At 37.4% G+C, this 22835-nt stretch overlaps 2 protein-coding genes across 2 annotated transcripts; one reads left to right on the top strand and one right to left on the bottom strand.

Moving 5' to 3' along the window:
* Positions 1-8523: 8523 nt before the first annotated feature.
* On the bottom strand, positions 8524-10150 carry LOC133302254 (uncharacterized). Its single transcript, XM_061502009.1, has 2 exons — positions 9481-10150; positions 8524-9146 (listed from the first exon to the last, which is right to left on the bottom strand). The coding sequence occupies exons 1-2, from the start codon at positions 10148-10150 to the stop codon at positions 8536-8538; spliced, it is 1281 nt and encodes a 426-aa protein (XP_061357993.1). The 3' UTR covers positions 8524-8535.
* A 6052-nt stretch (positions 10151-16202) lies between these two features.
* LOC133302243 (serine/threonine-protein kinase MPS1-like) lies at positions 16203-22750 on the top strand. Its single transcript, XM_061501999.1, has 5 exons — positions 16203-16302; positions 16468-17774; positions 18109-18309; positions 18785-18946; positions 21962-22750. The coding sequence occupies exons 1-5, from the start codon at positions 16203-16205 to the stop codon at positions 22535-22537; spliced, it is 2346 nt and encodes a 781-aa protein (XP_061357983.1). The 3' UTR covers positions 22538-22750.
* The last annotated feature ends 85 nt before the right edge of the window (positions 22751-22835 follow it).

Here is a 22835-nt window from a genome sequence, read left to right as displayed (position 1 = left end):
AGACTGCCTTCCGATCTAGATATGGACATTATGAGTATCAAGTAATTCCATTTGGACTCACTAATGCTCCTGCGGTGTTTATGGATTACATGAATCGCATATTTAAGCCGTTTCTGGATCAATTCGTGATTGTGTTTATTGATGATATCCTGATATATTCCAAGAGTAAGGAAGAGCATGAAGGTCACTTGAGAACTGTGTTGCAAATTCTCAGAGAGAAACAGTTATATGCAAAGCCTTCTAAATGTGAGTTTTGGCTTTCTCAAGTGCAATTTCTGGGTCACGTTATCTCTGCTGAGGGAGTAGCGGTTGATCCTAGCAAGATAGAGGCAGTTGTTGATTGGGAGAGACCCAAGACAGTAACAGAAATAAGAAGTTTTCTGGGTTTGGCTGGTTATTACCGGAGATTCATTAAAGAATTTTCAGCCATGGTGTTGCCATTGACCCGTTTGACCCGGAAGGATACTCCATTTGTTTGGACACAAGAATGTGAAGAATGCTTTCAGAGCCTTAAGGAGAAACTGACGACCGCTCCGGTGTTAGTACTTCCCGACCCGGAAGGTGAATTTGAGCTATACAGCGATGCTTCCAAGAAGGGATTGGGATGTGTACTGATGCAAGATAGGCGAGTGGTAGCTTATGCATCGAGGCAATTGAAACCGCACGAAGAAAATTATCCGACCCATGACCTTGAGCTTGCTGCAATTGTTTTTGGGTTGAAACAGTGGAGGCATTTCTTGTATGGAATGCAATTTGCAATATTCAGCGATCACAAGAGTTTGAAATACTTGTTTGATCAGAAGGAGCTGAATATGAGACAACGACGGTGGACCGAGTTCCTAAAGGACTATGATTTTGAATTGAAATATCATCCTGGTAAGGCTAATGTTGTAGCGGATGCACTGAGCCGAAAATCCGTGAGTATATCAAGCATGATGATCAGAGATTATGATGTGATTGAGAGGTTCAGAGATATTCAATTATCTAAAATCTTTCCATGTAAAATTTGTGGCTTTGAAATCACAAGCATTGAGAATGAACTGATGACCAGAATCAAAGAAGCCCAACTGCAAAATGAAAGTGCTAGACGACTAAAAGGTCAGAGTGGTGTATCCTGCAATGATGAGGGTATACTATTATATCAGGGTCGTGTAGTTGTACCTAGGCAGTTGGCGGAAGAAGTGATGACAGAGGCTCATAAGGGTCATTTTACAGTTCATCCGGGAGCTACAAAGATGTATCAGGACCTAAAGATGAATTTCTGGTGGCCTGGTATGAAGAAAGATATTGCCGAATTTGTCTCTAAGTGTCTCATTTGTCAGAAGGTAAAGATTGAGCATCAAAAGCCTTCTGGTATGTTGCAACCTCTGGATGTTCCTGAATGGAAATGGGAGAGTATCTCCATGGATTTCGTAGTGGGATTGCCGCGAACACAGGCTAGTTATGATTCTATATGGGTGATTGTGGATAGATTGACAAAATCCGCACACTTTTTGCCAGTTCGGGTAGATTTCTCTGCGGAGAGATTGGCTAGGCTCTATGTGAAGGAGATTGTGAGGCTTCATGGGGTGCCTGAGAGCATTGTTAGTGATCGGGACCCGAAGTTCACTTCTCGCTTCTGGGGAGCATTGCAGGAGGCTCTTGGCACTCAGTTGAGACTGAGCACTGCTTATCACCCACAGACGGATGGTCAGACTGAGAGGACCATTCAGACGTTGGAGGATATGCTGAGGGCTTGCACCCTGGAGCAGGGTACTGCATGGGATCGATATCTCCCGCTGGTTGAGTTTTCATATAATAATAGTTTCCATGCTAGTCTGGGTATGGCTCCCTACGAGGCCTTGTATGGTCGCAGGTGTAGGACACCTACTTGTTGGTCAGAGGTTGGAGACACAGAGCGGTTTGGATTGGATTTTGTTCAGGAGACTACTGAGCAGATCAAAATGATTAGGGATCGTCTGAAAAAGGCTCAGGATCGTCAGAAAAGTTACTATGATCTCAAGCATCGACCTCTAGAGTTTGAGGAGGGAGATCATGTGTTCCTGAAGCTGTCACCAGTTACGGGTGTGGGACGAGCCCTTGGAGTGAGGAAGCTGAGTCCGAGATTTATTGGACCCTACCAGATTCTTCGTAGGGTGGGACCGGTTGCCTACCAGCTTGCCTTACCTCCGCAATTGGCAAATTTGCATGATGTGTTTCATGTTTCTCAGCTGAGGAAATATGTAGCTGATCCTTCTCATGTGGTTCAACCTGATAATGTTGAAATCCGGGAGAATTTGAAGACTCCTATTGGGCCACTGAAGATACTTGAAAGAGATGAGAAGAAGCTGAGAAATAAATCTATTCCTATGGTGAAAGTCCAATGGGAAGGAAGGACGCCTGAAGAGTCCACTTGGGAGCGGGAAGATGAGCTTCTCCGGCAATATCCTGAGTTTAAGGACAGGTACGTTCTTGATTTTGCGGACAAAATCGCTAAAAGGTGGGGTGACTATAATAGCCCATCTTAATTAATTAGTAAATCAAGTGTAATTAATTAATTAAACATGTTTTAGTGAGTGAAATTAAGTATAAGGCTTAATTAAATGAATCTGAGTCACTTTGGAGTTAAAAAGTGTACTCAGTGAAAATTAAGGGGTATAAATGGGTACTGGCAAAAGTACCCAAAATATAAAAATAAAAATAGTAATATTCCTAGAATAATATTCCAGACTTTTGGGTAAAGTTTGGTAATTATTGGAGTTGAATAGATAGACGAACCAATACCCGCTTAAAGCCACTTAACCTATGTTAAGTGATTAAAAGCCAAAATGAACCCAAACCCCCCCAAGCAACCCGTCGAGCATCAGAGAAGAGGAAAGGAAGAAGGAGAAAGAAGAAGAAGGGAGAGAGAGGAAGAGAGAGAGAGAGCAAATCTTAACCGTTTTGGAGTGATTCAAAAGCCTAAATCACTCTAAATCTTCCCCTCTTTCATAATCCTAGCTTTGTTTTGAGTGGGGAGCATTGTGGAGAGAGATATTACCTCTCAAAAATTCGGCCCTTTGGAGAAATTTGGGGTTTTGAGAGTTTCTACCTCCATTGAAGCTTGAGGAGCCATCAATCCTTGGTTGTGTGACCATTGGTGGTAAGATTCTAACCCTTGAACCTCATGATTCCTTGAAATTTGCATGAGTTAGGGTTTGTGAATAGTAAATTGGGATTTTTATGAAATGTAGTTGAATTAGCTATGTTCTAGGAAGAATGGAGCTTAGAGCATGTTATGGAAAATGCTAGGAATGTCATTTAATCGGTGGAAATGAGCCTAGATAGTCATTTGATAATTGTTCATAATATTGGAAAATTCATGCTTGGATTGGTTAGTATTCTAGCATGTTGAACAATTAGTGAGTTGAATGATTGATTGGATCCTTGTGATGTCTAGGATTGAGACATTTGGACCAACCGTGAGTGATCAACCATTGGAGCAAGCTATGGAGCTTGAATAGCTCATTGGAATTGGTAAGCTCATACTTGTGTTGTGCTTTGAATTGAGTAATTGATGGTTGATTGTGAAATACTCTTGGATGCAATGTGTTGATTGCATTACACCATGTGTAGGTGTATGTTTGTAAAAGTTGATTGCTGAAACTGTTGGTGAAGAACAAAGGTTGACTGAAGCATTGAGGTAAGCCTTCGGACCTTGGGTGTAATTCCCTTGACTGTTCTACCAAGCCCTGAAAGGGTAGAGGTTGTGATTGTGTATATAAATGCAATAAAATAGTGTAATGCTTTGTTATACGTATGTGTATGCATTTGGTGTGGCATAGGATGGTGTTTCCCTATGTTGGTATGTTGCATGACGATGCGTAAATCATACTTGGTAGTTAGCTGGCCAGTAGGACTAATTGCATCTGAGTTTCCTTAGGACAGCTTGAGAGCTCGAGGGATTTCTCCTGGAGATGTATTGCACTTTGCATAGATATGTATTTACTGCATTATTATTGTTATTGCTATTACACTGATATGGAACTGTGGGGTGGAGAGATGCTCCAAGGACCCCTGGTTTACTGGATATATTCGTATATCTCACCCCGTGTTGTGGGGACCCCCTTTCAGGTAAGGATGCTGCAGGAGCCTCTGGTGGCAAGTGGCCATATCTGGATTATGCATGAAATATGGCATTTCTTTGAGTTTATGCATACCTTTTGTAGTTGACATGTATAGGATTTCATTTTGAAAGCCCATGGTCATTTGTATATCTTGATTCATTGGATGAACTTAGCCTATGCTCATGCCTTTGGTTACACCTTTTGTTGATGGGAGCCAAGGGAATGATCATAGTGTTTTGTAAGCTAAGTTCTATGATTTGTAAAGGATATGTAATGTAAATGATGCCTACTTGAACTTCAATATATGCATGCTTGTTATGTATTGAGTTGTTGAATTGGTTGGGCTGAAAATCAATTAGGTACCCTTTTGTTTAAACTGGTAAACGATAAGAAAACAAAGGTCATGCTGCCCAAATTCTAGCTAAATCTCATGAGGAGAGGTTGGATGAGTGCTAGGATTTAGTTTTGGGGCATGGACAATTGGGGTTTGTAATGGGGATGCATTTTCCCCTAGGCTTGGACTTGAGAAATGTGGGAATTGGAATTCCCTGGCAGCGCGCTTAAGCGCCCAGGAGCGCGCCCAAGCGCCCTGCTGCCCCTGCGAGTGCCAATGCATTCTGCCTCCTTGCGCTGGAGCGCCCAAGTGGGGGCTTAAGCGCCCAGAATTGCGCGCTGGAGCGCCCTGGCGTGCGCTTAAGCGCCCTTTGCTGCAGAAAGTTGGGTGGCTTACTGCCCCCTCGTGTTTTAGCGCCCAGGGTGGGGCTTAAGCGCCCAGGGTTGCGCGCTTGAGCGCCCTGGTCCGCGCTTAAGCGCCCTTCGCCACTGAAGGAGGAGATGCTTCTGTCTCTGCGCGCTAAAACGTCCCCGTGGGAGCTTGAGCGCCCAGGATAGCGCGCCTGAGCGCCCTGTTGCGCGCTTAAGCGCCCATCCACACTGGAATGCCTGATGCTTACTGCCTCCGTGCGCTTAAGCGCCCAGATGGAGGCTTTAGCGCCCGATAGCGCGCGCTTGAGCGCCCGGTAGCGCGCTGAAGCGCGCGGGGCCTGTGACCAACACTCTCTTGTGTTGCTTCAAATTGTCCTAACTTGGACTACAGTGCTCCGATTTGAGCACGGTTTGAAGCCACGGGTAGCTAATGAAGAAACCTACAATATAGTAGAAGTATTGAACTAAACAAGAAGTAAATTAATGGTTTAAAAATGGGAAATGAACATGATGTTAAGCTTAATTTATCTGTTTCCGCAAGGTAATATGGTTATGATCACGAAATTGGGTATTATAAGTTCGGTACGTTTTAAAATGAAAAATTTATCCGGATTTTAATTGAACCCATGTGATTGTAACTGCGCTTAATATCATAATGCGATGTTAACAAACCGGTTCTAGAACGGGGTGTTACATCATACAAGAGAACATAGAAGCTGCCCAAGCCCAACATAATGCAACTAAAGTTCAAGATGCTGAAGCCCAAATTCAGAGAAGCAAATCATCGCGTGTATCACACATTCAAGCTATTAACCATGACAGAATATATTAGCCACATCAACTGCTTGACTTATTTTTAGTTTGAGAGTCTGTTATGAAATTCAGTTATGCAGTTAGTTAGTTTAGCTATTACGCGTGCATGTACTTCTCTTTCTTGATGTGTATAAATAGTCACTTTGTTCTGTAACTCTCAGATAATGAAATCAATAGAATTTTCCACATTCCTTCTTCCATTCTTTCTCTGCTCTTTGAGTTTCAAGAAGAAGAATTATGGAAACAGTTATTTTTTATTTTGTTTTGAAAGTTAAAAACAAAAATAAAAAACAAAAACAACCCAACCATGTACTCTAAAATTTGATTCTGAAAACAAAAAAATAGTTACAGTTTTTAATTATTATTTTTTTACAAAATAGACCTTACCAAACAAGTTTTTTTTGTTTTTTCTGAAAATCAAAAAACATTTTCGAAAACTGATTTCAAACAAGCCCATAGTTTTGGTGGTAATTGAGTTCAGTTAACTCTGTAAACAAAAGAAGAAAACTATGCTAATGGATAATCATGACTCTGATGCCGTGTTAAAATTATAGAAATTTAGTTAAGAAAGGAGAAAAAAATATAATAGAAAATCTGAATAATATTCTCTTTTGCATAATAATATAATATGATGTGATAAAATGTAATATTACGGACAAATTGTTAACTCTTAAAATACTTAAAGTGGCTGCTTCATATTAGTTTCAAAGCTCCAGCAGGCGGTTGCGAGCACCTAAATTAGGAGAGCACTGTGTTTTTGGCAAGCCAGTTTGCGACAATGCAAAGTACCTTTTTCTTTTAATTTTCCGAGACTGAGATTACCTTGGACCTAGGGTGGAAGGCATAAAGTGGTCCTTGCAATTAATCACTATTCAAACCATATGAGCCAGACCCATCATCAGCACTAGGCAAACACTACTACACTAGGAACATGGGTAGGTCTTCTCACTAGGTCAAGATTAAATGGTGAACCCCACCTCCTCATTATCATTGTTATCTGCCTGCATAAGGCCAATTCATTGCTGTGCAACGTCTCCACCATGCATGCTAGTGTCAGTGTTTTCCGTGGAATTTATTTTTTGAAGTCTTCCCTGGAATTTATTCTCCTGCTATGTTGTTTATTTCTTTTTCAATCATTGCACCCACTTTATCTCCAGACTCAGTATTCTGACTTACTACGAGTTTTTCTTTTTGTTTCGATCTTCACAAGCATGGCATGTTAAAGTTCTGATTCCTTCACAGTTTCCAATAACTAGAAACACACTGCAAAAGTTACCGCGAAAATCCCACGCCAAAATTCTTTTTGGCCACTGATTTCGCGCCATGTTTAGTTGGCTATGAAGAAGAGCTAAATGGTCACCATTCAGTAATCAAGCTCAAACAGACCTCTATCTATAGCTTATAAGCATTACTTGGACCAGGTAGCTGCATCCTAACATGGCTTCTGATTGGTGCCAAAGCTTTTAGTGTGCCAAAGAAAACAGTTCTTAGTGCTTTGTTTTCTTTTGTTGGTGTTTTGTGCATTTGAGGGAAACTTACGTTTTGATATTCACGATTCTCTTGATATTTGTGGTGATTGTTAAGCCAATGCTGAGTTGCTTAATTTTGGTTAACAAAGGTTAAGGCGATATTAATCATGAGGTTTTATTAGTCTTCTTTTACATAAGATAATTATCTTATGTTGTAGAGAGAAAATGGGTAGGTTCTATCATTACAAGAAAAAAAATGAAAAATGTAGAGTGCAAAAATCAAAATGAAAGAACACGAGAGAAGTTATCTTGTATGAAAGCAAAATAATATTTCCCTTAGTCATAATACATACGAGTACAAAACAAGAGTCAACTAGCGGTACGACTTGTTCCGGATTCGATGGAAATGCACCACACAAATCTAGATAACACGCATGACCCTGAGGTTGCCTTATTAAACCGCATAACTCTGCTAATGTGCATGACAAAAAAAGGTTGTCCGATGCCTAAACTAGGAATATGAAGGGCTTCGATTCCATTAATAATATACAATAATAGCTTCCTGAAAAAGGTTGCCACGTATATCGAGCTATTATAACTTTTTACGAAGCTGTTCCTGTTTCATAGAATTCAACTTCAAGGTAAAACGAGCATTCTGATGAAACAATAAGACAAAACAATAAGACAAAACAAAATGTGGTTTCGAAGAAGCGATTAGAGTAGAAGGTGCCCTTTGTCTTACGAAGATGGTAACTTAGCCATTGACCTCATTCATTGCTTTTTGCACTAATGGGGTTAAATTATAAAATGCTTTATACTTGCCAACATTTATGTAAAGTTGAAAAACAAAGTTAAAACATAAGGATAATTCAGGATTGTCTAAGTCTTTCTTCTTTCAGTATTTCAGATTGACAGTTTCTGCTCGTTGGAGAAATTTTCAAACCTTGAGGTTGTAGGAGATTCTTTACCTCCCTTCCATAAATCCCTTTATATTGTAATGAATTTTCTTAAAAATTTGCAAGAAAAAAAAATAGTGTCTCCTTGGGATATATTCCTAATTAAATTTCCCACTTGAATTTTTACAAAAATAAATAGTTTGGTAGAGTCAAAGCATTTAAGCTGATAAAATCCAAAGGTGAGCTTTACGTATTAAATGACCGATCATAAATGTATGATTAGTCATAATTAGTATAATTTGTAAAAAAAAATTATAAACTTGCTACATATATGTATGCTTAATATAAGGTAAATTAAATGCTGTAATATACAATCCTAGATTAAATCTGCCATCGATTGGGGAGGGAGTGAATGAGTGATACCCACCAACACATACAAAAATGAACTGAAACTGATCTATACTTAACTATATGATGCTAAAACTTAAAAGAGATAATAAAGCAAAGCAAAGCAAATGATATATCAGAAAGTTCACCCCAAATTAATCCAACAAAAACCAACACATATCAAAAGCCTCTATAGATTACAACAAAGCAAGGCAATATAGCTCGAGGATTGAACACATACAACTCATCCAAATTAGAATAAGCCCCAACAGGCCCTGCAACCGAATCATACTCCTCCACACCACCTTCCGTATTCTTCTTCACCTTGCCTGCTATCACCCGACAAACCAGCATTGCCCTCTTGTCGTTACTCTCTTCCACTGAAACAACCGCATTGTCGTGGGCCTTCCCACTTGTTGCCGTCGTCAATATACCATTTCCTCCGGTGACCTTAAACCCATGCTTGATTATGCTACATACATTACATTGTGGTATTGAGTTGCAAAGGTTGGAGGATCCGTTTAGGCCTAGTGAGCACACAAAGGTAGTGCAGTGAAACCTGAGTAGCTCGTTGCCATCTGCTATGCAACGTGGATGTTTCTTCGTGTGCTTTGTGGCTTTGGCTTTGATGGAATCTCTGTACTCTTCGAATTTGCTTATTGTCCTCTGCGTGTTGTGGACTTTAAGGATGCGTTCGATCTCGCACACTGGAGATTGCTTCTTTAGCCAGCTCGAGTGGAATATAATTTCAACTATGTTCTTGCTCGTATCTTCTGAACCCAGTTCAGAAACTGAAATTGATAACACGGCAAAAGATAATTAAAACATATATTCAGTTATGTTGCATTGGTAGTATAAAACCATATAACACCATCCAACAAATTAAACATTGAATTAGTTCTTTATACGGTATCATAAGAGTTTTATCACATGTTCAATCCTCACCACTCTCGTTTAATTAATAAATAATTAAATCTTTTGAAATTTCTTAACATAGATAGATGAGCTTGTGTATTATCCACCATCTTAGTCCAGTGAACTCTCGTATGAAGAGGAAACTGTGTCAGAGAACATAGAATAGAAATGTATAAAACCATTAATATAAACTGAACCATATATACATACCTGCATGTTTAACAGCTTGATGATGCTCCAAACTTTCAGCTTTCATGATCTCACCACAGTCAGGGCAAGAACAAATGCTGCTCCTTAGAGAAGGGTCTCTGGTGAGACCTAGAACAGGGTCTACCACCATTCGACACTCATAACAACCGGAGAGTCTCCTGAATGGCATTCCCCTAAAAGACCCACCAGCAGAAGAACTAGAAGATGCTGATAATGAAGAAGATGAAGCAGACACAACACCATTGAGTTCATTTAGAGGGGCTTTCATGGATCTGCTTGAACCATTATTGTTGTTGTTGTTGCATCCACCCAGTGACACCCTTTTCTTGTGAATATCGGGGGTTCCCGATTCAGGCCTTGCCATCACCTTGGTGTTGTAACAAAGCGAGCCTGAACATTTCATCTTCTTGCTGTTCTTGCTGTTTTCTTCTGGGACTCGTTCCTCTTGCAGCTTTCTCTGTTCCTGTTTTTTCCCTGGTTGTTTTGCTTCCGCTAACGGTTGCGTTTTTGCTTCCTTCTGGTGCTGTTGTTGGATTTGGACATTTCTACAAGGCAATAGGCCTCTTACCACTGCCCACGAAGGTTGTTTCTCTGTTTTCTGTGGCTGTTGGTTTTGGCTAACATGCTTGGTAATGGTTGGTTTTCTTTGGGTTTTGGGTCTGTTGCTCATTTTAGAAAGCATTGAAGTTTTCGTCAGCTTAACAAAATGATGGCTTTTGGATAACCAGAGATATCTATAGTAGAGCTAAAATATGATTCTGGATTTGGTTCTTTTGGGTGGAGCTCTCATAGTTTTCTTTGCTATTTGATGATATGAAACTTTCAGGAACCTATAGCTCTTCCTCTGGGGCAGATATATGACTTTATGATGAGAATCTCACCGTTGATTTCTATAGATTGAAGAGTCCTTTTTTTTAGTCAGTGAGAAAGTAAAGAGATAGGGTAACTCAGTTGACAGGTAACTGAACATGTGGAAACGAAAATATATGTTTGATTTTTTTCATTAATCTTTAGGAGAAATTTAAAGTCTTAATTTTAAGGCTATTAGAATTGAATTAATCATGAAACGATCATAGTAGTTAATTGCGCTGCAATAGCGTCACGAGCCGCGCCGTATGAGTATTGCGGTGCCTCGCCGCAAGACACCGCGCCGCGCCACACCGGAACGCAATAGCGGCCATTGCCATCACATTTGCGGTCATATTGCTATCATAAGACAAAATGTCAACTTTGTACTAAATTTAAATGTATAACAGAAAAAATTTAAGGGTTTTTTAGTCTATCTGCGTCTCTCTATGTCACTTCTATTATCTCTGTCTTTAAAAAATATTTCTTTTTATCATTATTTCTGTCATATATCTATTCCGCTATTTCCGCAACTGCAACCCACTATAACACTATAGCGTTTTTCTGAGTTGGCCGCCACATATCGCAATCGCATTTGATAACTATAGAAACGATGAACCGATTTTAATATTAAAAAGAGAGAGATATGGCCTACCTGTCCCCCTGCCTTTTTTTTGTAAATATCATACTGACCATCTTTATTGCCCTGTGGGTTCCCTAATTCCCACGATGAGTCAAGTACTTGAGTTTTATGGTTAATAATAGCTTCAGTGTTTAGTTCGGAAGAAATTTTTTTTTATTAGAGAAATGTAATTGATAGGAAAATGGTTGGAAAGTGAGTTTGATAGAAAAATGTAAAATAAGTTGTTTGGTTGACCCAAATATTATCAGATAAATTTATTTAAATATGCAAAATTTATGTTCGGGAGAAACTTTGCACCTATTTTTTCACTTCCCCAGTCATCTCACAATACCACATCTCAAGTGGTATTCTGTAACAGTGAATTTCATCCAAAAATCAACACAAAAGTCATTTTCCCATCTATCCTATTTGTCTGGTATTTCTTGAAAAAACCTGAACCAAACATGGTATTTTCCAATATTCACCTACATTTTCTCATCAATTCTAAAATAAACCTTCAACCAAACACTACCTTAATATTTGTTGGTAAAAAACATGTCACCTAATAGTTTCTCTAACATATCCATTGGAGCATGAGTTACATTTCCCCCCTACATTATGTTAATTTAATTAGAAAAAGGTTATATTTATTATCATTTTAATTTTATTATCTGATTGGTTATTGTTAAACTTTTAAAATCAATGGTTGAAAAATAAAAAAAATTAATTACCATCGATTTCAAATTAATTCAACGATAATCAATTACAAAGTAAGATTATAATTATAATAAATATAACCGCCCTCATTTAATTATTCCAAAAAATGAAAGTGGCGAAATGCGACCCCATAATAATCACGGGTACTCTGATATATGATGAGGAATCATTTTAACTCAACAACTTACACATACTGAAAGTTCATCAACCAAAAATGGAGTTTAACCGCCGATATTTCTTTCAATTTATTTTGAATGTGATCATGTTGAGCTAACAATGAAAACTAACCCAAAAAAGAACAATTGCTAACATAAAAAACTTCGGGAGAAAACTATTTGCGTTTCATTTTTTTAATCCAGCAGACAATCGCGTTACATTAAAAAGTGGATCATGTTGGTGCTCAAATTCCGATGAAATTAATGCAATGGAAGGAACCAATGCAAAATCCGTGGAATCGGTGAAAACCAGTACAGGATGGGTGATGTAGAACAGGTTTTAACTAGTTGTTTTTCTTTTTATTTTATTTTTTAACTGAACAAAAAATATTTGTTTAGCCAAATAAAAAACCAATTTACATAATAAATTATGAGTTTTATTACTCTTCCTTTACATATGATAAATAGAGAGAAAATGAATAGGTTCCACCATTACATAAAAAAAAAATGAAGTGCGAAAATAGAAGTGAGATAATATGAGAGAAGTTATCTTGTATGAAAGCAGAGTAATATTTCTCATAAATTATTATTTAGTCTCATATTATAAATTCTTTATCTCACAAGACACGTAATATAGTCATTTCATGTTAATTTAAACTTTTATTTAAATTGATTTATTATGATTTTACATTAATTTATTACTTAATATAATATATAATATTTAAAATACATACATTTAATTATCACCAATGAAACTATAGTTTAACTATGATCAAATTAATGAGCCATAACACCTTGATCGATTCATTCAATGACTTAATATGTTTTTAGAACATTCTCAATCTTTAATGTGGCCAGTACACAATTTTTGAACATATCGTTTTCCTGGAACTGCCTTGGTTACCATCATTGTAAGCTTTCTAAAACAATTTCTAAACATTATTTTACAGGTGAATTGAACGAACCTTGGAAAATGTTAGTTTAGGCTTTAAGACAAAGACCATGGCTAAATCAATATGCCATAATCGGTGACAGGGACCATATCTCAACAGATCTTATAGATAACTAATTAATATTGCTGGATAGGACAAAAGCATTTATATATCACAGCTAGAAAATGCATCCAAGGGTAATAAATGGTTCATTTTGTACCTGCAACCCAACCCAGCACAAATTTATGGGGGGAGAGTTGAATAATTAATTAGGCTTGTCGTTATTCTAAGCCCAAGGTGGACTTTTTGAGGCTAAACACATTGCACCATTTGCAAGGTACTCCACTAATTACCCCATAATGGTGAAAAGCTGCTTACTTGATTCCTTTTGCCTCAAAATCATGCCACCCCATATGCAATGGAATAAAGCCCTCTACTTTAATTAACATAAAAATCAGCAATTTCCCCCTAAAGTTTTGAAAATTTTGTTTTAACCGCTAACTTTTACTATTCTAAGTTTCTAACTCCGGCTTGAATTTGTGTATGCATAATGCATTATGCATTGTATCTTTGTGTTGCAAAAGCATAAAAGCACACAGAACAGAACATAGCCGTTGCCGTTAGAAAAGGTGTGAACTGTGACGATTACTCTAATATTGAACCCGTAATATTTCTTAGAAACCAAATGGTAACGGAAGTAAGAAGATTCTTAATACAAGTGCATGTCATATTTTTTCCAAGGTAACGGACAATCAAAGAAACCTTGAACGACAAAAAGATCACAGATCTGTGAGAAGCAGCAATTTGATTGTAATTGTCCTCTCTACGGACAATTTAACAACTAAACATAGCAAAACTATATTACGATATTTGGTAGTCACTAGCGTATAATCAGTGGCGGACTCAGGAATTTTAATGACAGGGAGCGAAAATAAAAAATATTATATTATAAACAAAAATATTTGAAATATAATACAGACTCAATATAAAAAAAAAATTAAAAGAAATCTATTACAAAGATTAAGATCACTTCATTTCATTTGACTCTTATTTTACGTATTTTTTTTATTGTTAAACTCATATATAATTGAATCCGTGTTATAACTCAAAATAATTTCTTTTTTAATGTATGTAATCAAAGAATCATCAAGAAATTGGTCTTCTATTTTATTTTGAAGCTTGTTCTTGATTTTATTTTAAGCATGCAGATCCTCACTTTTTTCTTTCTTTTTAAATGTCAGAATCCGCATGTGTAAATATGTTTGCTATAAAAAAATTTATATGCTATTGCTGCAGAAGAGACAAACTCATAAATAAATCATGTTATCGATCAATAAATTAGATACCCACAATGTTATATGTGTGTTTTCATTCTTTTTATAGTTAGAATTGTTGGAAATTTAAAGAGATTAAGAATAATTTTGAAGAACACACTACAATTTTTTAATCTAATCACGTGTTTGGAAGGAGGTGAAAAAAAAATTCCTAAGAAATTGGGGTTGGGAAATTATTTGCCTATGTCTGATAGGAGATGAAGTAAAAATATGGCTAATTTTTTTTTTCCATCATTTGCTTTTCTATGTAAAATAGTTGGAGAACATTACTATTGAAGAGTGAACAGGTACTTGAAGAGTGTTTCAAGATTGAGTCTCACGCCCCCATCAATGAAAATGCTTGTGTTTCCTTTGCAGTTGTCTTCTATTGCAATTACAAGCTGAACAATTTTCAGAAGTTTGATTTGAGCTGTTGAAATTTTGTGCTTCCTCTTCACGCTCACTCATGTCAGTAATTTACCCACTCACACACATTTTGTAATATTATTAAAATACCTATATATATATATTTTTTCTATCAAATTTTAAGGGGAGCGGGGGCCCACCCTAGCCCCCTTCTAGGTCCGCCCCTGCGTATAATGTATCAAATACGGAATTTACAAAAAAAAAAAATGTATCAACTACGGAAGTGGTCAGGCCATTGTTATTTGATTATTCGCTCCAAATTAGCGGACAATAAAAAGTAACACGTACTAGCTTTTCAACCCAAAACATAAGTAGGCTATATTAATGGTTTAAAAAAAATTCACAAAAAATAATCATCTCATCTAAGAGCTTAAGTTATTAAGTGAGATTATATTAATAATTTTTTAGCCTCCAAACTAATCATCTCACCTAGTAAGTACAATTTTTCTTTCCGATACAAGATATTGACACAGCTGTTTTGTCTTGATTCTTGTTAATATCGTTCCAGGCAATTTTAGCGCAATCAATTTACGATTTATTTTGTCATAACAATGGCAGGAAATATTTAGAATTTACATAAATTATTGTACTCCAATCTAAGCAGTAATCTACTAGCTTACCATCTTTTATTTTATTTTATTCTTTTGAAATTTGATCCCTTGCACTTCAAGTTGCCCTAAAAAGTTGTCAGAACATGTAAGTTATGATTCCAATATGTGAGTTGTGTTTAAATTTTAAAAGACTATAGGAAGCAAATATTGCAAAGGCCGAAAAGACTCTCTTTGGGTTCTCGGAGCCCAAATTGCAACTTGCCAGGCCAGGCCGCGAAGGGGTCAACTTAAAAGAGTTTTTATAAATGATAATTATTAATTGACGAAAATTAATTGTCAGTATTTGATGTCAAATATTAAAATTTGACATCGATATTAAAGGATCTTTTATATATATATATATGGAAATAAAAATAAATATAAGTCTCATGTCATCGGAGAAAGCTATCTTTGTTCACCCATTGAATCTGTGCCAGTTTTTGTCTTCTTTTTTTTTTTTTTTTAATTATGGATCCTACATATTTGTCTCAACCGCATAAGAATACTATCTCTAGTTACATAAAATTAATAACTCACATATATGTATGTATATTGAGAATATAGTGTTTATATTATGAGTTTTAATTTTCTCATACAGCACAAGAAAAAAATTTATGCTAAGAACACATCTTTTGTGGGGCTTATATCTATTAAAAAAAATTAAAAAACAGCAAAAAATACGATATAAAAATCAAAGGGCTATTAATAGGAGAAAATAATTTTTCTACAACGTAAGAAAATATTTTCCCTTGTATTATTGACAAATTTACAGTGAAATTTTACAAATATAGATATTTAGGGGAGGGAAAGAGAGTGCATGAACGGTAGTCGGTAGCCAAATAGCTATATTATTTAAGTTATTATGTGTTGACGGTTGAATGATTAACTGCATATTTAGATTTCAGTTGAGTTGTCTCAAACGCATGTTTTTATCAACCAGATAGACAAGTAGCCAGCCACTGGATCAGCCCATGATTACGGTGAGAGAGGCCCAAAAGAAGCCCATGACTGATGAGAAAGGGGGAGCGCGAAAGGCACATTTCAATTTCAATTTCAATTTGATGTTTGGTGGCAAGGAATTTGGGAATGTGATGTAATAGAAATGCGGTGGAGATTGCTTCATGGATGGGAAGGCTAACCTTCCGATCAACCCGCCGGATTCTTCCCCGCCGGACTTCCTCCGCCACGTCCAAGCCGCCTTGAAGCGCCACCGTCCTCTCGGTAATTCCAATTCACTCTCACTCTCTTTCTTTGCCCTGCTCTTCATTTATTTATTTATCTTAAATTGTTTTTAATACTTCAAGCTAGCTAGGGTTTTCGTATCTAGTGGATAGGTGTTGTAGTAGGGTTTCTATCAATTTCTTTTGTTTTTGAGAAAATTTTCAGGCACAATGCAGTCCAATTGTATAAGGCCAAGGCGCACGCTGCTTCCTCAACGAAATGTGTCAAATAAGTCTCAGGGGGACACGTCGTTGAAGGAATCACTCGCACTCAGAAACAACACTGACTCTGCTGATTCGTCAATTTCAAGTGAAAGCAACATTGTCATGCCTTCTCAAAATGTAGATACTCAGAAGAAAGTTCACTTTAGCAACATTGCTCCACAGGGTAATTCTCTTTATATCTTTCCCCTTTTTAATTTCTTATGTTTTGTTTATGCATATTCCAAACTTGTCACTGTTCCCCATGCAGAGGCACATGATGTAAAGGCCACTGAGTTGGATAACTTAACATCTTATATGAGTTCACTTGGATTCGCAGAAATGGAGTGGGTTGAAAGCAGCCAACTTGAAGGATCAATTGGATTCAATCAAGATTCAAAGCACCAAAAAATTCAGGATGGAGGAATAAGCTCTATGCTGCCAAAGAGAACGACGGTTACTCAGGATCATATGCAGCAATTCGGAAACTTTTTAAGTCAGCCAGCGACACAATCTTCAGTTGCTGGACCTTCGTGTGCTACAACTACCTCGGTCCATTCAACTTCAGCTCCCATGCTGAATTCAACAACCTGTTATTCTCATTCACATCCAGACAGTGGCTCACGTGTGGCTGCTGAACCTTTGGGGGAGCTTAATGTTAATCCCCATCCTATAACTGAAAGGGTTAGGAAATCACCAAATACTTCCCTGAAAAACCCTGATAGAATGTCAGTTGATCAGGCAACGATTGCAGCCCAAGCTTCGGATTCTTCTATTGATGCAGAGCTGGCATTTAAGGAAAGCGACCAATCTAAGGAGCAACAAGGATGCATTTTAAAAGAAACCAGCAATTCTTGTCATGAAGACAAGTCAAATAAAGGGAAAGAGCCTGCAGATGTTGCCAACGCTCAACCTCAGGTTCCAATGCCCAAAACCTCATCTTCAGATGTGAAGTTGGAGTCTTCCAACTTAGAAAAAAGAGAGAAGGCTACAAGTAGTAAAGGTTCATCAGCAGCTGCTCGGAAAAGGTCCTATGACCCTGATATGTTTTTTAAAGTCAATGGCAAGCTTTACCAACGGCTTGGCAAGATAGGTAGTGGTGGAAGCAGTGAAGTGCACAAAGTGATTTCATCAGACTGTAGGATCTATGCACTTAAAAAGATCAAGCTCAAGGGTCGTGATTACACTACTGCATATGGGTTTTGTCAAGAGATTGAGTATCTAAATAGGCTGAAAGGAAAGGATAATATTATACAGCTTATAGATTATGAGGTACTCTGCTCAATTTCTGTTTTCTGTTATGATACTTAGCAGTTCTTGCTTAAACTATTTCTGCTTCATATCTCTCCAGACGTATTAGGATACACAAATATACGATCACTTAAGTTTTGTTTACACGCTCTTCATTTTTTGGGGGCTAGGGTTATTTGCATTTTTAGAAACAGGATCTTTTATTTTATTTATTTATTTATTTATTTTCATGTGTGCGTGTGTCTGTCTGTGTGTATGAAAGTTTTCATGTTTTTGCAATTTTTGTGGACTTAATTTTAGAATGTTACTTGATTTATGTTTAGTGTATGTTATTTTTACTTAATCTTATAATTAGGTGACTGACAAGGCTTTGCTTGAGGAAGTCATGAAGGGCTCCTTCAGTAATAAAGATGGCCGATTCAAGGATGATGGATATATATACATGGTACTTGAATATGGGGAAATCGATTTGGCTCACATGTTGTCCCAGAAGTGGAAGGAACTTGATGGATACAACCAGACCATAGATGAGAACTGGCTTCGATTTTATTGGCAGGTTTCAAAATCTACGATGTAACCTTGTATATATTTTATCATTTCTGTGAACCTGCATGTTGTATGATTAGTTTTTCCTTCTTTGTTCAATCATTGAAAGTTCTAGTGTTTTAATTATCCAAAAAGAATGTAAATAGCACCTCCATGTCTAGTTTCGTGTGTTCTGGAAGTTATATTAATTCTTCATATTTCATATAGCATCCAAAAAGTATTCTTTTTGTTGTTGGGGGGGGGGGGGGGGGATCGAACGAAAGGCTCATTCACCTATTATTATATTCATAATCAGATTTGAAATGATGTTCCCTCACACTTGTTGCCAGTTTTCTCCATTATATGATTAGAATGGCTGTTAATTTTCCTCTTCCGTTTTCTTTCTTTATTGGATGGAGTAGAATAGTATTTCTTTTTTCTTTTTAAGTTTTTTGAGTTCTGCTAATGTAAATTAGCTGAGATTGTTTTGTTGACACCTTTTGCAGCAAATTCTTCAAGCTGTCAACACTATTCACGAGGAACGTATTGTGCACTCTGACTTGAAGCCAGCTAACTTCCTCCTTGTCAAAGGTTCCCTAAAACTGATTGATTTTGGCATAGCCAAAGCAATAATGAGTGATACAACTAACATCCAACGGGATTCACAGGTGATGCTTATTTTCTCCTTTTGGACTCACTTGTACATATTGTTGGGTTAAATTTTAATGAGATAAAAATAGAAAATAGAAAATAGAAATGTGAAGAGTTTTCTGGTGAAGAGTCATGTCCTTAGGTTTGTGTTAGTGGATATTAATGAGTCAGTTATATCAGTTAGAATATTAATGAGTCAGTTATGTCAGTTATAAAGTAATGAGGGTGTTATGTGTGGAGTTATGTTTGTCAGTTTTATAGCTTATAAATAGCCTTTGATAGTTTGTATGAAATGTAGATCAAGAGAAAAAGAGAGTGTGCAAGTAAGCAAGTTTTTATAGAAAAAGCTTTCATAGATACTTCTGTGTGGTTGTCTCTTGCATCTGTGAAGATTCCAATTCTAACAAACTGGTATCAGAGCTATGGAGAAAAAGAGCGAGTTGGAGGTGCCACTCTTTCATGGAGATAAGGATGAAGCATTAGATTGGCTTCTTTGTTTGAAGGAACATTTTCGGAAAGAAAAAACCTGGACGGAGAACAAATGGCAGGTAGCCATGAGAAGACTCAGAGGAAGCGCAATCAAATGGTTCCGTACATGGAACTGCCGCGACTTTAATAATATGTGGAAGGATTTTCTAATGGCCTTCATAACAAAATACTTGCCTCGACGTTTTGATCTGATTAATGAAGAAGATGAAATCTTCAATGATGATGATGAAGATGATGAGAATGATGCATATGAAGAAGAGACCGAGATGGCGGAATCCAAGGTTGCCAACGGCAACGCATTCGCGGAGGAGATTGACGTGTCAGAACGCGTAAGAGACAACTCGGAGAAGAAGACGATGGAGATGACTGCGGTCGAAGGAGCCGAGATAGAAGAGGAGGAGAACAAGGGAGCCGAGATAGAAGAGGAGGAGAACGAGGGAGCCGAGATAGAAGAGGAGGAGAACGAAGGAGCCGAGATCGAAGATGAGGAGAACGAAGGAGCCGAGATCGAAGCAGAGAAGGACGGGAATAAGGACGGGAATGACGAGTCCATTGTCGAGGTAGAAGACTTCGTGGGACCTGAGTGTCTGGAGACAGAGTCGAAAATCGGAAAGGAGATTGAGAAGCCTAGGTGCTTGATGGAGACCGGCATGGAGGAGACCGCGAATCCGAGTTCTGTGTTGATAACCGGGATGGGGGAGATCCTGGCTAAATCACTGAGTTCATGTTTTGGAGAAGAGCTCGACCTCGGCGTGATGAGGTTGATGTCAGAGACCGACATAGGCGTGGTTCGGGTTGGAAGTCAGAAGTCGGAGACTGCATTGAATTCATGGTGGAAGTGGAAGATGTCGACTCCACCGAAAAGAAACCATTTCCCTGGAGGACGGTTGTCTGAGATTCCATTGATGAGGCGCGTGGAAGCTGGACTCGATGAAGAAGAACCCGACGATGAAGAAACTGAGAGCGGAAAAATGGAAGGTGCATTTGAAGAAAAGGATGTGGTCTTGAAGAGAAAAAGAGAAAAATTCAAGACTGTCTATCTTCCACCAATGAAGGAACCGCCGGACAAAAAAAAAAAATTGAAGAAAGGGGTGCAACATGGAAGCAGCGCGAAAAAAATCAACCGGTGGAAAATTCAAAAAAGAAGAATTAAAATTTAAGGGGGAGTTTTGTTGGGTTAAATTTTAATGAGATAAAAATAGAAAATAGAAAATAGAAATGTGAAGAGTTTTCTGGTGAAGAGTCATGTCCTTAGGTTTGTGTTAGTGGATATTAATGAGTCAGTTATATCAGTTAGAATATTAATGAGTCAGTTATAAAGTAATGAGGGTGTTATGTGTGGAGTTATGTTTGTCAGTTTTATAGCTTATAAATAACCTTTGATAGTTTGTATGAAATGTAGATCAAGAGAAAAATAGAGTGTGCAAGTAAGCAAGTTTTTATAGAAAAAGCTTTCATAGATACTTCTGTGTGGTTGTCTCTTGCATCTGTGAAGATTCCAATTCTAACACATATGCTACAATTGAGATGCATGCCTCTCTTACCTTGTGGCTTTATGCTGCCTTTTACCCCCCAGTCAGTTACTGTTTTTCATTATTCATAACTGAGGTGTGCATTCCCTAACCAAATTTTTTTATGCATTGTTAAATGCGGTGCATAACTGCTATTAGTGATGTACCAACTGTATCAAGTGGTTTTGGTGAGGGTGATTAAGTTATATTTTAGTAGGCCTACCATTGCATATATGGTTTGTTCAGCTTTGCAAAAATTTGCAATTTCAGATAATTTTTGGTGACTTAAGTCCAAAGAACATAATTTTTTTGGTAATGTTTTGGTGAAATTGACCCCTCATTTCCTATCAATTGTTACGATTGCAATTGTGAAATAATTTTGTAGATTAGATTGTTCGGAGGCACTCTTCCCCTCTTAGTTAATACATAAAGGCAACTTTGGTTTCAAGAATTATTTGATCACACTTTTGTGTTGGATAGGACTTAGTAGAATATATATGGTTTTTGTTTAGCTATTCGAGTGTTTTACTGCAAGAACTTAAGTAGCTCTTTTTCTACACGTGGATGAATACTGGCACCAGTTCAATCTCTAATGAACTGATTATGTTTACCGACTGAACCTCAACAATAAGCTAAGTCCACGGATGCCTTAAGTTCATCTGGATAATCATTCATTGGTGTTCTTACAGGCTTATTTTAAATAGTCAAAGCGTCATAAAATAACAATAGAAAGAGGAGAATGAGACAAATAATATGACTAAATCTTCAAAACATGCATTGTACCAAAAAGCATCTTAAAATAATCGGAAAAACTAAAGTGACGTTTATTTTCCCAGGCATAAACCGAACGATTGCATCCTAAAGATCAGTTTGGAATTTCCTTAAGGTGAAAGTTTTAAAAATAATATTTATTTGAAAAATTATATGAAGAACTCATCTTTGAACTTCTCATTCCAATTTTAAGGGAATATCAAACTGACTGTAAATAGTAAATGTTTAATTTTCTCTTAAAATTGTTTTCAACCCTTGTAGGTAGGTACTCTGAGTTACATGTCTCCAGAGGCGTTCATGTGTAATGAGTCTGATGCGAACGGAAACATCATAAAGTGCGGTCGGCCATCAGATATATGGTCCCTGGGCTGCATCCTTTATCAGATGGTATATGGGAGAACACCTTTTTCTGAGTATAAGACGTTTTGGTCCAAATTTAAAGTTATAACAGATCCAAATCATGAAATTATGTATGAACCAGTTTCAAATCCATGGCTTATGGATCTTATGAAGAGGTGTCTAGCATGGGATCGCAATCAAAGGTGGAGAATTCCTCAGCTACTCCAACATCCTTTTCTTGTTCCTCCTGTACCATGTCATCCATCTTTGTCCCAAGACCATAGCTGTAAATTGTTACAACTTATTGCTGAAACTTGTACAGATGACCCAGAAGCATCCCAGTTGTGTTTTCAGCTCCAACGGCTTCTTGGTGATCCACTCAAGTTAATAACTCCTCACTCACTAAATTCACGAGATCAACAGCGAAAACTGTTGTCCCGAATATCAGAACTCTCTACACAGCTGCAGGAACGTTTGACGAATACTGGTAACAAGTAGATGATGAAGGAACCTAGTGATTTTTGTCGTACGATATATTTTCTTAATCTACTTGTAATAACCTATTTTTCTTGTCATACCATATTTTCCAGAGGTCAGCAGTTTACCGGGTGGCATTGTGTGTATTTCCCGTCAATGAGAGTAGGTTAAAATGGGTATAGCAAGTGTATCAATCTAGGGCAGGTTTTGTATAAATTTTGTGAAGTGAGGCAGCAGCCCCAGGTTCAATCATTGTGTTTAAAAATGCAAATTACACTTACTTGAATTTTTCTTAATATTATGTATATATCTGCTTTAG

This window comes from Gastrolobium bilobum, unplaced genomic scaffold (assembly GCF_033153095.1).
Source record: "Gastrolobium bilobum isolate Gb01-03AN ecotype WA unplaced genomic scaffold, APGP_CSIRO_Gbil_v1 utg4843, whole genome shotgun sequence".
Taxonomy (NCBI): domain Eukaryota; kingdom Viridiplantae; phylum Streptophyta; class Magnoliopsida; order Fabales; family Fabaceae; genus Gastrolobium; species Gastrolobium bilobum.
The sequence above is the reverse complement of the archived record's forward strand: the minus strand, read 5'-3'. Positions and strand labels throughout refer to the sequence as shown.

Excerpts from the sequence above, each read along its gene's own strand:
- LOC133302254 (XM_061502009.1), bottom strand. The coding sequence starts at position 10,150 with ATGAGCAACAGACCCAAAACCCAAAGAAAACCAACCATTACCAAGCAT. Across the intron at positions 9,147-9,480 it reads TCAAGCTGTTAAACATGCAG|TTTCTGAACTGGGTTCAGAA; the intron begins GTATGTATATAT and ends TATCAATTTCAG.
- LOC133302243 (XM_061501999.1), top strand. The coding sequence starts at position 16,203 with ATGGATGGGAAGGCTAACCTTCCGATCAACCCGCCGGATTCTTCCCCG. Across the intron at positions 17,775-18,108 it reads TACAGCTTATAGATTATGAG|GTGACTGACAAGGCTTTGCT; the intron begins GTACTCTGCTCA and ends TCTTATAATTAG. Across the intron at positions 18,310-18,784 it reads GGCTTCGATTTTATTGGCAG|CAAATTCTTCAAGCTGTCAA; the intron begins GTTTCAAAATCT and ends CACCTTTTGCAG.